The sequence below is a fragment of the Bos taurus genome, chromosome 10 (genome assembly GCF_002263795.3).
Source record: "Bos taurus isolate L1 Dominette 01449 registration number 42190680 breed Hereford chromosome 10, ARS-UCD2.0, whole genome shotgun sequence".
Lineage (NCBI taxonomy): Eukaryota > Metazoa > Chordata > Mammalia > Artiodactyla > Bovidae > Bos > Bos taurus.
Window position 1 is genome coordinate 1,112,740 of NC_037337.1, and position 12,473 is coordinate 1,125,212.

General features: G+C 40.8%; 1 protein-coding gene across 1 annotated transcript in view; it reads left to right on the forward strand.

Moving 5' to 3' along the window:
- Window positions 1-12,473, forward strand: part of REEP5 (receptor accessory protein 5) — a 50,619-nt gene that overhangs the window by 18,027 nt on the left and 20,119 nt on the right. The window contains 1 exon segment of the mRNA NM_001046605.1: window positions 10,812-10,950. Coding sequence (NP_001040070.1) covers window positions 10,812-10,950 — 139 coding nt within the window.

The window sequence follows — 12,473 nt, forward strand, 5'->3', positions numbered from 1 at the left end:
GGGTCACAGAATACTTATATTCTCTGAATGTAAGTATTTGGAGGGAGACTCTTAATTTGGAGGGAGAAAATGCTGATAGAACGTGTCTACTCGAACTTTGGTTGTTTTACATCTGTTTAATGCTATGCTTTGGCTGGTTTTGGTTCATGATCTTACTTTTAGAAAGCAGCAGCAAAGAAACAGATGATTCAACAAGGTGGAGGCAGCCAGTACAGTCACTGGGGCTGGGTAGTCTGGATGAGGGCTGGCCAGTGGTTACATCTCTGTCAGTGCCAGTTCAATACCAGTGTCAAGACTTTTGGCCAGTCTCCATGTAGGCCTGAAAAATGTTTTAAGCAGCGTTCAGATTTATTACATTGACCTGCAAATAGGATTTTTTGGATTTTACCCAACCCTTTACTTTCTGTAGCATTTTGGATTTGGAGAGTGAAGTACAATTAAAATCCCTGAGTAATTCTCTAATCTCCTCTTTCCTGTATTAACAATGCTATTAATCCTTTATGCTCTGCTTAGCCAGAAGGACTGGAGTGTTCTTATTGCTTTCTTTTCTTTTTAATCCTTTGCCTCCTATGATAATAATAAATTATCACCATAATGTAATTACTACCTAATAAAGTAATATTTCTGAGTGCTTACCCTGTTTAAGTGCTTAACATGTACTAACTAAGTTAATCTTCATAGCAACACAGTGAGGTTTGTCATCGCTACTTAACAGATGAGCTCACTAAGGCCCAGAAAAACTCGCCCAAGGTCATGTATCTAGTAAGTGGTAACTCCAGGATACAAAACTATAAGCCAAGAATAGTAAAATAATGTAAAGACAGATGAGCATTGGGAAGAAATGAAGGGGAAAGCCTGGCTATTTCATAATTCAATGAAATTAATCATCTTTTACTAGTTTTCTTTTTATAGTAGGAAATTCAGTTCAGTTAATTTGGTTGCGCAATTGTGTCTGACTCTTTGCCATCCCATGGACAGCAGCACACCAGGCCTCCCTACCCATCACCAACTCCTGGAGTTTATTCAAACTCATGTCCATTGAGTTGGTGATCCCATCCAACTATCTCATCCTCTGTCGTCCCCTTCTCCTCCTGCCTTCAATCTTTCCCAGCATCAGGGTCTTTTCCAATGAGTCAGTTCTTCACATCAGGTAGCCAAAGTATTGGAGATTCAGCATCAGTCTTTCCAATGAATATTCAGGATTGATTTCTTTTAGGATGGACTGGTTGGATCTCCTTGGAGTCCAAGGGACTCTCAAGAGTCTTCAACACCACAGTTCAAAAGCATCAATTCTTTGGTGCTCAGCTTTCTTTATAGTCCAACTCTCACTTCCATACATGACCACTGGAAAAACCATAGCCTTGATTAGATGGACCTTTGTTGGCAAAGTAATGTTTTTGCTTTTTAATATGTTGTCTAGGGTGTTCATAACTTTTCTTCCAAGAAGCAAGCATCTTTTAATTACATGGCTGCAATCACCATCTGCAGTGACTTTGGAGCCCCCAAAAATAAAGTCTTTCACTGTTTCCATTGTTTCCCCACCTATTTGCCATGAAGTGATGGGACCGGATGCCATGATCTTAGTTTTCTGAATGTTAAGCTTTAAGCCAACTATTTCACTCTCCTCTTTCACTTTCATCAAGAGGCTCTTTAGCTCTTCTTCGCTTTCTACCATAAGGGTGGTGTCATCTGCATATCTAAGGTGATTGATATTTCTTCCAGCAATCTTGATTCCAGCTTGTGCTTCTTCCAGCCCACCATTTCTCATCATGTACTCTGCGTATAAGTTAAACAAGCAGGGTGACAATATACAGCCTTGACGTACTCCTTTTCCTATTTGGAACCAGTCTGTTGTTCCATGTCCAGTTCTAACTGTTGCTTTCTGACCTGCATACAGATTTCTCAGGAGGCAGGTCAGGTGGTCTGGTATTCCCATCTCTTTCAGAATTTTCCACAGTTTTTTGTGATCCACATAGTCAAAGGCTTTGGCATAGTCAATAAAGCAGAAATAGATGTTTTTCTGGAACTCTCTTGCTTTTTCAATGATCCAGAGGATGTTGACAATTTGATTCTGGTTCCTCTGCCTTTTCTAAATCCAGCTTGAACATCTGGAAGTTCATGGTTAACGTACCACTGAAGCCTGTGTTGGAGAATTTTGAGCATTACTTTACTAGGGTTTGAGATGAGTGCAATTATGCAGCAGTTTGAGCATTGTTTGGCATTGTCTTTCTTAGGGATTGGAATGAAAACTGACCTTTTGCAGTCCTGTGGTCACTGCTGAGTGTTCCATATTTGCTGGCATACTGAGTGCAGCACTTTCACAGCATCATCTTTTAGGATTTGAAATAGCTCAACTGGAATTCCATCACATCCACTAGCTTTGTTTGTAGTGATGCTTCCTAAGGCCCACTTGACTTCACATTCCAGGATGGCTGGCTCTAGGTGAGTGATCAGACCATCGTGATTATCTGGGTCATGAAGATCTTTAGTGTATAATTCTTCTGTGTATTCTTGCCACCTCTCCTTAATATCTTATGCTTTTGTTAGGTCCATACCATTTATGTCCTTTATTGAGCCCATCTTTTCATGAAATGTTCCCTTGGTATCTCTGATTTTCTTGAAGAGATCTCTAGTCTTTCCCATTCTATTATTTTCCTCTATTTCTTTGCACTGATCACTGAGGTAGGCTTTCTTATCTCTCTGTGCTATTCTTTGGAACTCTGCATTCAAATGTAATCCATATATCTTTCCTTTTCTCCTTTGCCCTTTGCTTCTCTTCTTTTCACAGCTATTTTTAAGGCCTCCTCAGACAACCATTTTGCCATTTAGCATTTCTTTTTCTAGGAAATTAGAATGAGGAGGAAATTCAGTTCATTTCAGTCGCTCAATCATGTCTGACTCTTTGCAACCCATGAATTGCATCACGCCAGGCCTCCCTGTCCATCACCAACTCCTGGAGTTCACTCAAACTCACATCCATTGAGTCGGTGATGCCATCTAGCCATCTCATCCTCTGTTGTCCCCTTCTCCTTCTGCCTCCAATTCCTTTTCCAATGAGTCAACTCTTCGCATGAGGTGGCCAAAGTACTGGAGTTTCAGCCTCAGCATCATTCCTTCCAAAGAACACGCAGGACTGATCTCCTTTAGAATGGACTTGTTGGATCTCCTTGCAGTCCAAGGGACTCTCAAGAGTCTTCTCCAACACCACAGTTCAAAAGCATCAATTCTTTGGCGCTCAGCTTTCTTCACAGTCCAAGTCTCACATCCATACATGACCACTGGAAAAACCATAGCCTTGACTAGATGGACCTTTGTTGGCAAAGTCATGTCTCTGCTTTTGAATATGCTATCTAGGTTGGTCATGAGGAGGAAATTAGAATGAGTCAATTCATATGATGGGTGGTGTGACTTCTTTTCTCCCTCTATGTCATTCTATGTATTGTGAAAAAAAGTGTCTTTTTGCTCAGTTGTGTCCGCTCTTTTGTGACCCCACAGACTATAGTCCACCAGACTCCTCTGTCCATGGAATTCTCCAGGGAAGAATACTGAAGTGGGTAGTCATTCCCTTCTCCAGTGGATCTTCCTGACTCAGGGATCAAGCCTGTGTCTCCTTCAAGAAGGCAGATTCTTAACTGTCTGAGCCATCTGTGTGGAGTGAAGTACTTTAAATGCCCTAAAACACAATAGATTGTGTCTGATCATTGTTAGGGAAGTTTGTTAGAAAATCATGAGCAGTTTTCTCAAGAGAGAAATTATATGAATGTGTCTGCTGTTCACTTCAGCGTTTCTTTTAACAAGGCCCTAAAGAGACCTACTCTCATAGGAGACCATAGTTATATAAAGTCTGGTGCTCCTGTTTTTCCCTCAAATAGAAATATTTGTCCTCACTTTTGTTATTAAAAGTAGTACATGCTGTATATGTACAACTGATGCTCTTTACTCTACAACTGAAACTAACATTGTAAGTCAGTTATAGAAAAAAATTTTAAAAGATGCTAGTATGTTCTCACAAATATAGAGAATAAAGTCATTGTTACCAGTGAGGAGAGGGGAGGGGGTAGGGGCAATATAGGGCTAGGCGATTAAGAGGTGTAACTGTTAAGTATAAAATAAGCTACAAGAATATATTGTACAATGCCAACTATAGCCAATATTTTGTAATAACTGTAAATGGAGTATAACCTTTAAAAATTGTAATTATACTGTACACCTGTAACATATAATATTGTACACCAGTCGTGCTTCAATTTTAAAAAGATGGTACATGCTCATTGAAAGATCTTAAAAAAACAAAATTCTACAATTCCAATACTGAGGCTTAACTGTATTCAACTTGAAAAAAGTATTTCTGAATGCCATTCGTGGTCTATAAACACAGGTAGTTTTCTTTTTTCTTTTAAAAACAAAATTAGTAATCTCTTTTTGACACTCAGCCTTGTATCTTGGACATCTCTCCCTGTTAAGGAATATCCTTTTAAAGGCTTCAGAAATATTTCACTGTATGGATATACCCAAATATATTTAAACAATCCATCCTTCCCTTAAAAAATAAGTATAAACACATGCTTCTATAATTTCTTCTTCTATAATCTTTGAGTTGAAAGTCATTTTAATATCACTCTTTCCTCTCTGAAGTTCATTTTATTTTGTGTCTATAAAATGTAGAACTTGAACTAGAACTTTAAGACATCTTCCAATTCAACAGTCTACAATTTCTAATTCTGCTCAGTGAATTTTTAGAACTGCTTGCCAACCATCTTCCACACCGCAGGCCCGTCTCCTGATCACCCAGGCCTTGCTTCCTTTTGCTGCCTGCGTGACGGAGGTGAAACTCTGCCCCTGACCAGTGCCCCTGGAGCAGGAGGCACAGCACTGAGTTTAGGTGGCCGTGACCGTGGGCAGAGAGTGGTGCAGGACTGTGCTGCCCTGGCAGTAGTTCTGAGCCCACGGTCGCTGCTGGCGTCTGCCGTTTGAGGGTGACGTGGCACTGGAGAGAGCGTGGCCCAGGGCTCTGAGAGCACAGGGGAACTGTTGCCAACCGCTGGGGCGACAATCCCCGAGTCCCTCTAGGATCGAGCTTTTCTCCTCTCTTGGCTGGAAAGGGGTCGCCTACCCTCTGGCCATAGCTTTTTGGAATTGATTCAGTCATTTTGCTTTTCTGTCTTAGAAATGATATGACCAAGTGGTACTGAAACTGGATCTTGGAGCTGGTGGTTCTGAAACTTAGCTGTGTGTTAGAATCACCTGCATACGTTTCTAAAAGCACATACTTGTGCATGCTGGAGAGCTTGAGCCACTAGGTCTGAAGGACCTGGTGTATATAGTTTTTACATATTTATACACTATCTTTTATATATTTATACACTATAAAGATATAGTGTATATATTTTTTAACCGTTCCTGAGGTGAATGTGGATCATCATCTAAGTCTGAGAACTGGTGGACTAGGGCACCAACTTGGAACACCAACTTGAACATCCCATTCACTTCTAATGGTCCTCCACCTCAAGGAAGCAGGATGCATGGCCCTTCAGGAATCTGGATGTTGAGACCATGACCTTTCCCCCTGTTAGTCTGCTCTGTGCCCAAGTTGACCTCTCCAAGCCTTGATTTTCTCCAATAGAGGACTCTTGTCCCTTCCAAAAGTCAGATTATGAACTTTTCTGTATCTGTATGAATGAAACAAACATTTACTAACTGCCCACTTAGTACCAGACACTTTGCTAAGTACTGTGCAACAGGGTGGTGAGTAGTTCTCCCAACTAGGAAAACAACTTGGGATAGAGAGACAGACACAGGCTTTGTGGGAGTACACTTCTGGCTCCCCTGCCGATGGGGTTTTCCTTCCCTAAGCCGCAGTTTCTTTCTCTCAAAAATGAGAATAACGTTACCTGTTACATAGGCTATTCTGAAGGCTAAATTAAATAATTATTAAGTTCCTGTCCTTCCCATTCCTTATCTTTGCCTCTTTAGCTGAAGACCAAAAACTACAAAGGCCTAGGGATAGAGTTGCATCTTAGGATTCCTGAATCCTGTATGTTGCCTGAAAGTTTGATGTATCTTCATTCTGATACAAGTTAAAATACTGTTTAGCAAATGTAGATAAAAGGCAGCAGAGTGGTCAAAGCAAAGGGCCCAATTCCAAAGGCTTCTCCATGTCCGCCAGCGATCCTCAGGTAATAGCAGAGGATCCAAGTGTGTGTCCTCAGTCACGCCCAACTCTTTGCAGTCCTGGACTGTAGCCCGCTGAGCTGCCCTGTCCGTGAACTTTTCCAGGTAAGAGTACTGCAATGGGTTGCCATGTCCTACTCCAGGGAATCTTCCTCACCCAGGGACCCAACTTGCATCTCTTGCATCTCCTGTATTGGCAGGCGGATTCTTTACCACTGTACCTGGGAAGCCCAAGAGTCCAAGAGTTCAACTCACTTCTGACACTGTCTACCCAGAGACAGAATCAAATTACAAGGCTAAAAGGCTCAGTCCAAACAGACCTCCTCACACCTGAAGCACCTGTAACAAGCCCCGGTTGTTAGTTTGTGCTTTTGACCAACTGGCTGTCAACTAGAGGTTCCCACATCCCCTCCTTAGGTGTAATTAGAATGAAGCACAGAACTCACTAGATGACCAATGTATTATAAAAGGATTAAAGGAAATGAATCAATCACCAGATGAAGAGATACATAGGGTACTGTTTATTTTTTGGTTTCTGAATCTGTGGAACTAACATTTTAAAAATAATTGTAGTCTTTCCAAGGCAATAGAAGCAAAAATAAACAAGTGGGACTAATCAAACTTATAAGCTTTTTCACAGCAAAGGAAAACATAACCAAAATGAAAAGATAGCCTACAGAATAGGAGAAAATATTTGTAAACAATATGACTGATAAGGAATTAATTTCCAAAATACACAAACAGCCCATAAAACTCAGTAATAAAAAAACTAAATAACCCAATCAAAAAATCGGCAGAAGACCTAAACAGACATTTCTCCAAAGAAGACATACAGATGGCCAATAGGCACATGAAAAGATGCTCAGCATGCTAATATTAGAGAAATGCAAATCAAAACTACAATGAGGTACCAGCTCACTCTGGTCAGAATGGCCATTATTAAAAAGTCTAGAAGGCTTCCCTGGCAGTCCAGTAGTTAAGAATCTGCTTGCAATGCAAGGGACACTGGTTTGATTCCTGGTCCGGGAAGATCGAACATGCCACAGAGCAACAAAGCCCATGTGCCATAACTACTGAGCCTGTGCTCTAGAGCCCGTGAGCTGCGGCTGCTGAGCCCACGCACTGCAACTGCTGAGGCCTAGAGCCTGCTCTGCAACAAGAGAAACCGCTGCAATGAGAAGCCCGTGCACCACAATGAACAGTAGACCCTGCCGGTTGCAGCTAGAGAAAGCCCGGGTGAAGCAAGGGAGACCCACCACAGCCTAACTAAGCAAATCAGCATACGAATCTGATAAAAGAAACAGTCCTACAGTGTCGGTGGGAATGGAAGTTGGTGCAGCCACAGTCTAAAACAGTGTGGAGATCCTTCAAAAACTAAAAATGGAGTTGCCGTGTGATCCAGTAATCCCACTTTTAGGCATTTATCTAGATAAAACTCTAACTGGAAAAGATATACGTGTCCAGTATTTATAGCAGCATTATTTACAATAGCCAAGGCATGGAAGCAGCCTAAATGTCCATCAACAGATGAATGGATAAAGAAGATGTGATCCATATATGCAATAGAATATTGCTCAGCCATAAAATAAAAGAATGAAACGATGCCCTTTGCAGCAACATAGATGGACTTAGAGATGATCATACTAAGTGAAGTCAGACAGAGAAAGACAAATACCATACGATAACTCTCTGTGTGGAGTTTAAATATAACACGAATGAACTTAGACTCACAGAGAACAGATTGTGGTTGCCAAGGGGGGGGTAATCAGATTAAATTAGGAACTTGGGGTTAGCAAATGCAAACTGTTATACATAAAATAGATAAACAGCAAGGTCCTACTGTATTACACAAAGGACTATATTCAATATCTTATAATAAACTACCTATATAATGGGGCTTCCCTCATAGCTCAGTTGGTAAAGAATCCACCTGCAACGCAGGAGACCCAGATTCAATTCCTGGGTCGGGAAGATCTCCTGGAGGAGGGATACACTACCCACTCCAGTATTCTTGGGCTTCCCTTGTGGCTCAGCTGGTAAAGAATCTGCCCACAATGAGGGAGACCTGGGTTCAGTCCCTGGGTTGGGAAGATCCTCTGGAGAAGGGAAAGGCTACCCACTGCAGTATTCTGGCCTGGAATATTCTGTGGATTGTATAGTCCATGGGGTTGCAAAGAGTCGGACATGACTGTCAATCTGTCAATATAATATCTATCATATCTATCAATGTAATAGAAAAATACACACACACACACACACAGAAATAACTGAGTCACTTTACTGTACACCAGAAAGTAACACAACATTGTAAATCAACTATACTTCAGTAAAAAAAGTAATAATGACATAGAATGGAACTAAAAATATCAGTGGTTTTGTAAATGTTTGTTGGCCCTTTGTCCAGGGTAAGATGTATAAGAAACAAATTTTTATCATACTTTGTAATTGTTAAAAATCAACTTAAATGTAAATAGATAAACCATGCAAGCTTGTGCTACATTGCTTCGGTCCTGTCTGACTCTTGCAACCCTATGGACTGTAGCCTGTCAGGGTCCTCTGTCTATGGGATCCTCCAGGCAAGAATACTGGAGTGGCTTGCCATGCCTTCCCCCAGGGGATCTTCCCCAGATAAACTATATTCTATACCAAATAAAGCATCAGATCAGATCAGATCAGATCAGTCGCTCAGTTGTGTCCGGCTCTTTGCAACCCCATGAATCACAGCACACCAGGCCTCCCTGTCCATCACCAACTCCTGGAGTTCACTTAGACTCACGTCCATCGAGTCAGTGATGCCATCCAGCCATCTCATCCTCTGTTGTCCCCTTCTCCTCCTGCCCCCAATCCCTCCCAGCATCAGAGTCTTTTCCAGTGAGTCAACTCTTTGCATGAGGTGGCCAAAGTACTGGAGTTTCAGCTTTAGCATCATTCCTTCCAAAGAAATCCCAGGGCTGATCTCCTTCAGAATGGACTGGTTGGATCTCCTTGCAGTCCAAGGGACTCTCAAGAGTCTTCTCCAACATCACAGTTCAAAAGCATCAATTCTTCGGCGCTCAGCTTTCTTCACAGTCCAACTCTCACATCCGTACATGACCACAGGAAAAACCATAGCCTTGACTAGATGAACTTTGTTGGCAAAGTAATGTCTCTGCTTTTGAATATGCTGTCTAGGTTGCTCATAACTTTCCTTCCAAGGAGTAAGCGTCTTTTAATTTCATGGTTGCAGTCACCATCTGCAGTGATTTTGGAGCCCAGAAAAATAAAGTCTGGCACTGTTTCCACTGTTTCCCCATCTATTTCCCATGAATTGGTGGGACCGGATGCCGTGATCTTCGTTTTCTAAATGTTGAGCTTTAAAGCATAGCAGGAATAAAAAAACCTCCCATGTAACGGATGTACATTTGTTAGCTCTTTGGTTCACGTGCTTGCCTACTTTTTCCTTTGACTTCCTATTACATCGGCTAGTTTCTGAGGAAAGCTAAAACACAGACACAGTCTACATGTGACAAGCCATTATTTTATAATTAGCTCTCTTCAATTTATTTTGTGGTTCTGTATTTACTCTTGATGTTCAAAACACATTCACTTCATCACCCTCTCCTCGCCTTTTCCTCATGTCATTAACAGTCATTGCAGTCAGCTATAATTTCCCCCACTTGGTCATTTTCTTAAAACACACATGTAGGCAGGCACACATACACCCATGGCTGCTTCTGATTAATTCAGAGGGTTTCTTAGGGAATGATTCAGCATGATTCATCAGACTGTTTCTTTGGCGAACCCCTGTTACCAAGTAGCCAATGTATTTTCAGTAGTTAACCCATTGCATAAGCTAAACAAGACTCATATTTCTTCTAGTTTACTGATGCAGTACAGCTCAGTTATAAGTATCCAGACATGTCAGGATAGGATAAAAAATTATGGAATCAGGTCTTAGAATGAAGGGATTTTTAGGACTAGAAGAAATTCCTCTGATTCAGAAGTAAAAGAAGGTTATTCTAAATTTAGTTCTATTTATTTACAGAATGAATTTTGTTTAAGAAGTAGTTGATACTGAGAAGGTCCTAGTGTTAACTGATAAGGGGAGGAAAGTTCACCGCCTGAGGATCACGTGACGACAGTCAGAACTAATGTTAGTTTTCACCTGTTTGTTACGAAGTATGTTATGAACTCTGGAAAGCGTTCTGGAACTGTGTTTCCCAAGATATTGTTTATCGAAATGCCTACTCACTCATGATGTACTTCAGTTAAAGTGCATAAGAACTGAAGTACATGAGTGAATTCTTAATATGTCCCTAGCGGCAGGACCCCACTTGAAAATGGGGATCACTCTAGTTTCCAGTCATTAGTGCTATTTCCTGGAGCTGTGGTGGAGGCCCAGGCAAGGTGGAGACTCATGAGACAACTGGTGCTGGCGTCTCTGGTGACCAGAGGACTGGTAACAAGTGGTTATAATAGCTTGTCTTGATATTTCTGCTTTGCTGTCTGTTTTCGTGTTGAATTCACGCATCTAGTGTCATGGTACATATATTGCCTGAGTTTTTCAGTTGGTATTGGAGGGCAGCGTGAAAGTATAATGATGAAAATTGTCTCATTGAGATCTTACTACATAATACACTTGCTTTTGTATTGCCTTTCAGAATTAAAGCCATAGAAAGCCCCAACAAAGAAGATGATACCCAGTGGCTGACCTACTGGGTAGTATATGGTGTGTTCAGCATTGTCGAATTCTTCTCTGACCTCTTCCTGTCCTGGTTCCCCTTCTACTACATGCTGAAGGTACGTTGGCTTTTCCTGCACTGCCGTGTTTTCTTTCATCTGTTTTAGTTTTGCTCCCTACCACTAGAATAAACTCAATCTCAGGACCTATATACAATGAATAGGAACAGATGTTTGAATGTTAGACATCTCTGGCTCTGCCTCAGATTATGTAAACAAGAAGAAAGAACTCAGTATAGCTAACTATTTTGTGTATGACCTTGGAAATAGCCAAAGCAATTATGTCTGTAACATGTGTTTGATAATAGTGAAAGATGGAAATACTGTGAACTAGCACAAGCGTTGCTCTTTGCCAAAATCCTATCTTCATGCGCTGTTGTCTGTGTTTGATGCATGAACATTGCAAATTTTATCAGTCCTTCAATTATTCACAGTTGTGTGCTGGAGTCTTTATATCTGGACAGAAAATACTCATTTCTTATATAGGTTTGGAAAAAGAAGATGTGAAATCAGCTGAGGAAGTCATTTTAATAACTCTGGCAGGTCCATTAGTCTGGCATCAGCCCCGCCACACCTTGTGTTTGGCAGAGGACTCACTTTCGTTACAACTATGTGAGGAAAGGCAGTAGGAAGTTGAACTTTTTCCTAATGGGCCTGTGTCAACTCTGGACTTGCATCAGAGGCAAATGACAATGAAGAAGTTCATACCTTTTAATAGAGTGGTTGCTTCTTTCTCTCTAAATGGTGAGTCCTCGAATGTCTTCTGTGGAAGAGGCCCTGCTTCCCATGAACGTCATAGGATGCAAAGTGCCTTGGGCTCACTGAGCCAGGCTGCCAAGCTGCAGGGGGTTTAAGTCCAGCTCTTACGAATTATGGGTTCTCTTCTTTCCCTTCATACTCTTTAAGTATTTGTTTTAGTAAGAGTTACAAGTGAAAAAGTTTAAAGACTCAAGTAAGAATACACGTGAAGTTACACAAGAAATAGTTTGAGTTACATATGAAATAGTTTAAAGACTCAAGTAATTCTCGAAGAATTTTGAAGATCTGCATTCCTGCCCCCTGTATTGCCTCTCTTAAAAGTTATTTTAGTTTCCCTCAAATCTAATTGTTTCCTTTGTATATTTAGACCTGTTTTGAGTGTCCTTGTTATTTTAACTTGTCCTAAATGTCTACATTTTTGTTTACTTTCTTTTTAGACTTTTTTTTTCCTTCCTACAATTTTTTCTTTTATATATATTTAATTAATTTATTAATTAAATTAATTTATTTTTATTGAAAGATAATTGCTTTACAGAATATTGCTGTTTTCTGTCAAACCTCAAAATTAATCAGACCTAGGTATACATATATCCCCTCCCTTTTGCGACTCCCACCCCTCTAGGTTGATACAGAGCCCCTGTTTGAGTTTCTTGAGCCATACAGCAAATTCCCATTGGCAGTCTATTTTACACATGGTAATGTAAGTTTCCATGTTACTCTTTCCATACATCTCACCCTCTCCTCCCCTCTCCCCATGTCCATAAGTCTATTCTCCATGTCTGTTTCTCCGTTGTTGCCCTGTAAATAAAATCTTCAGTACCATT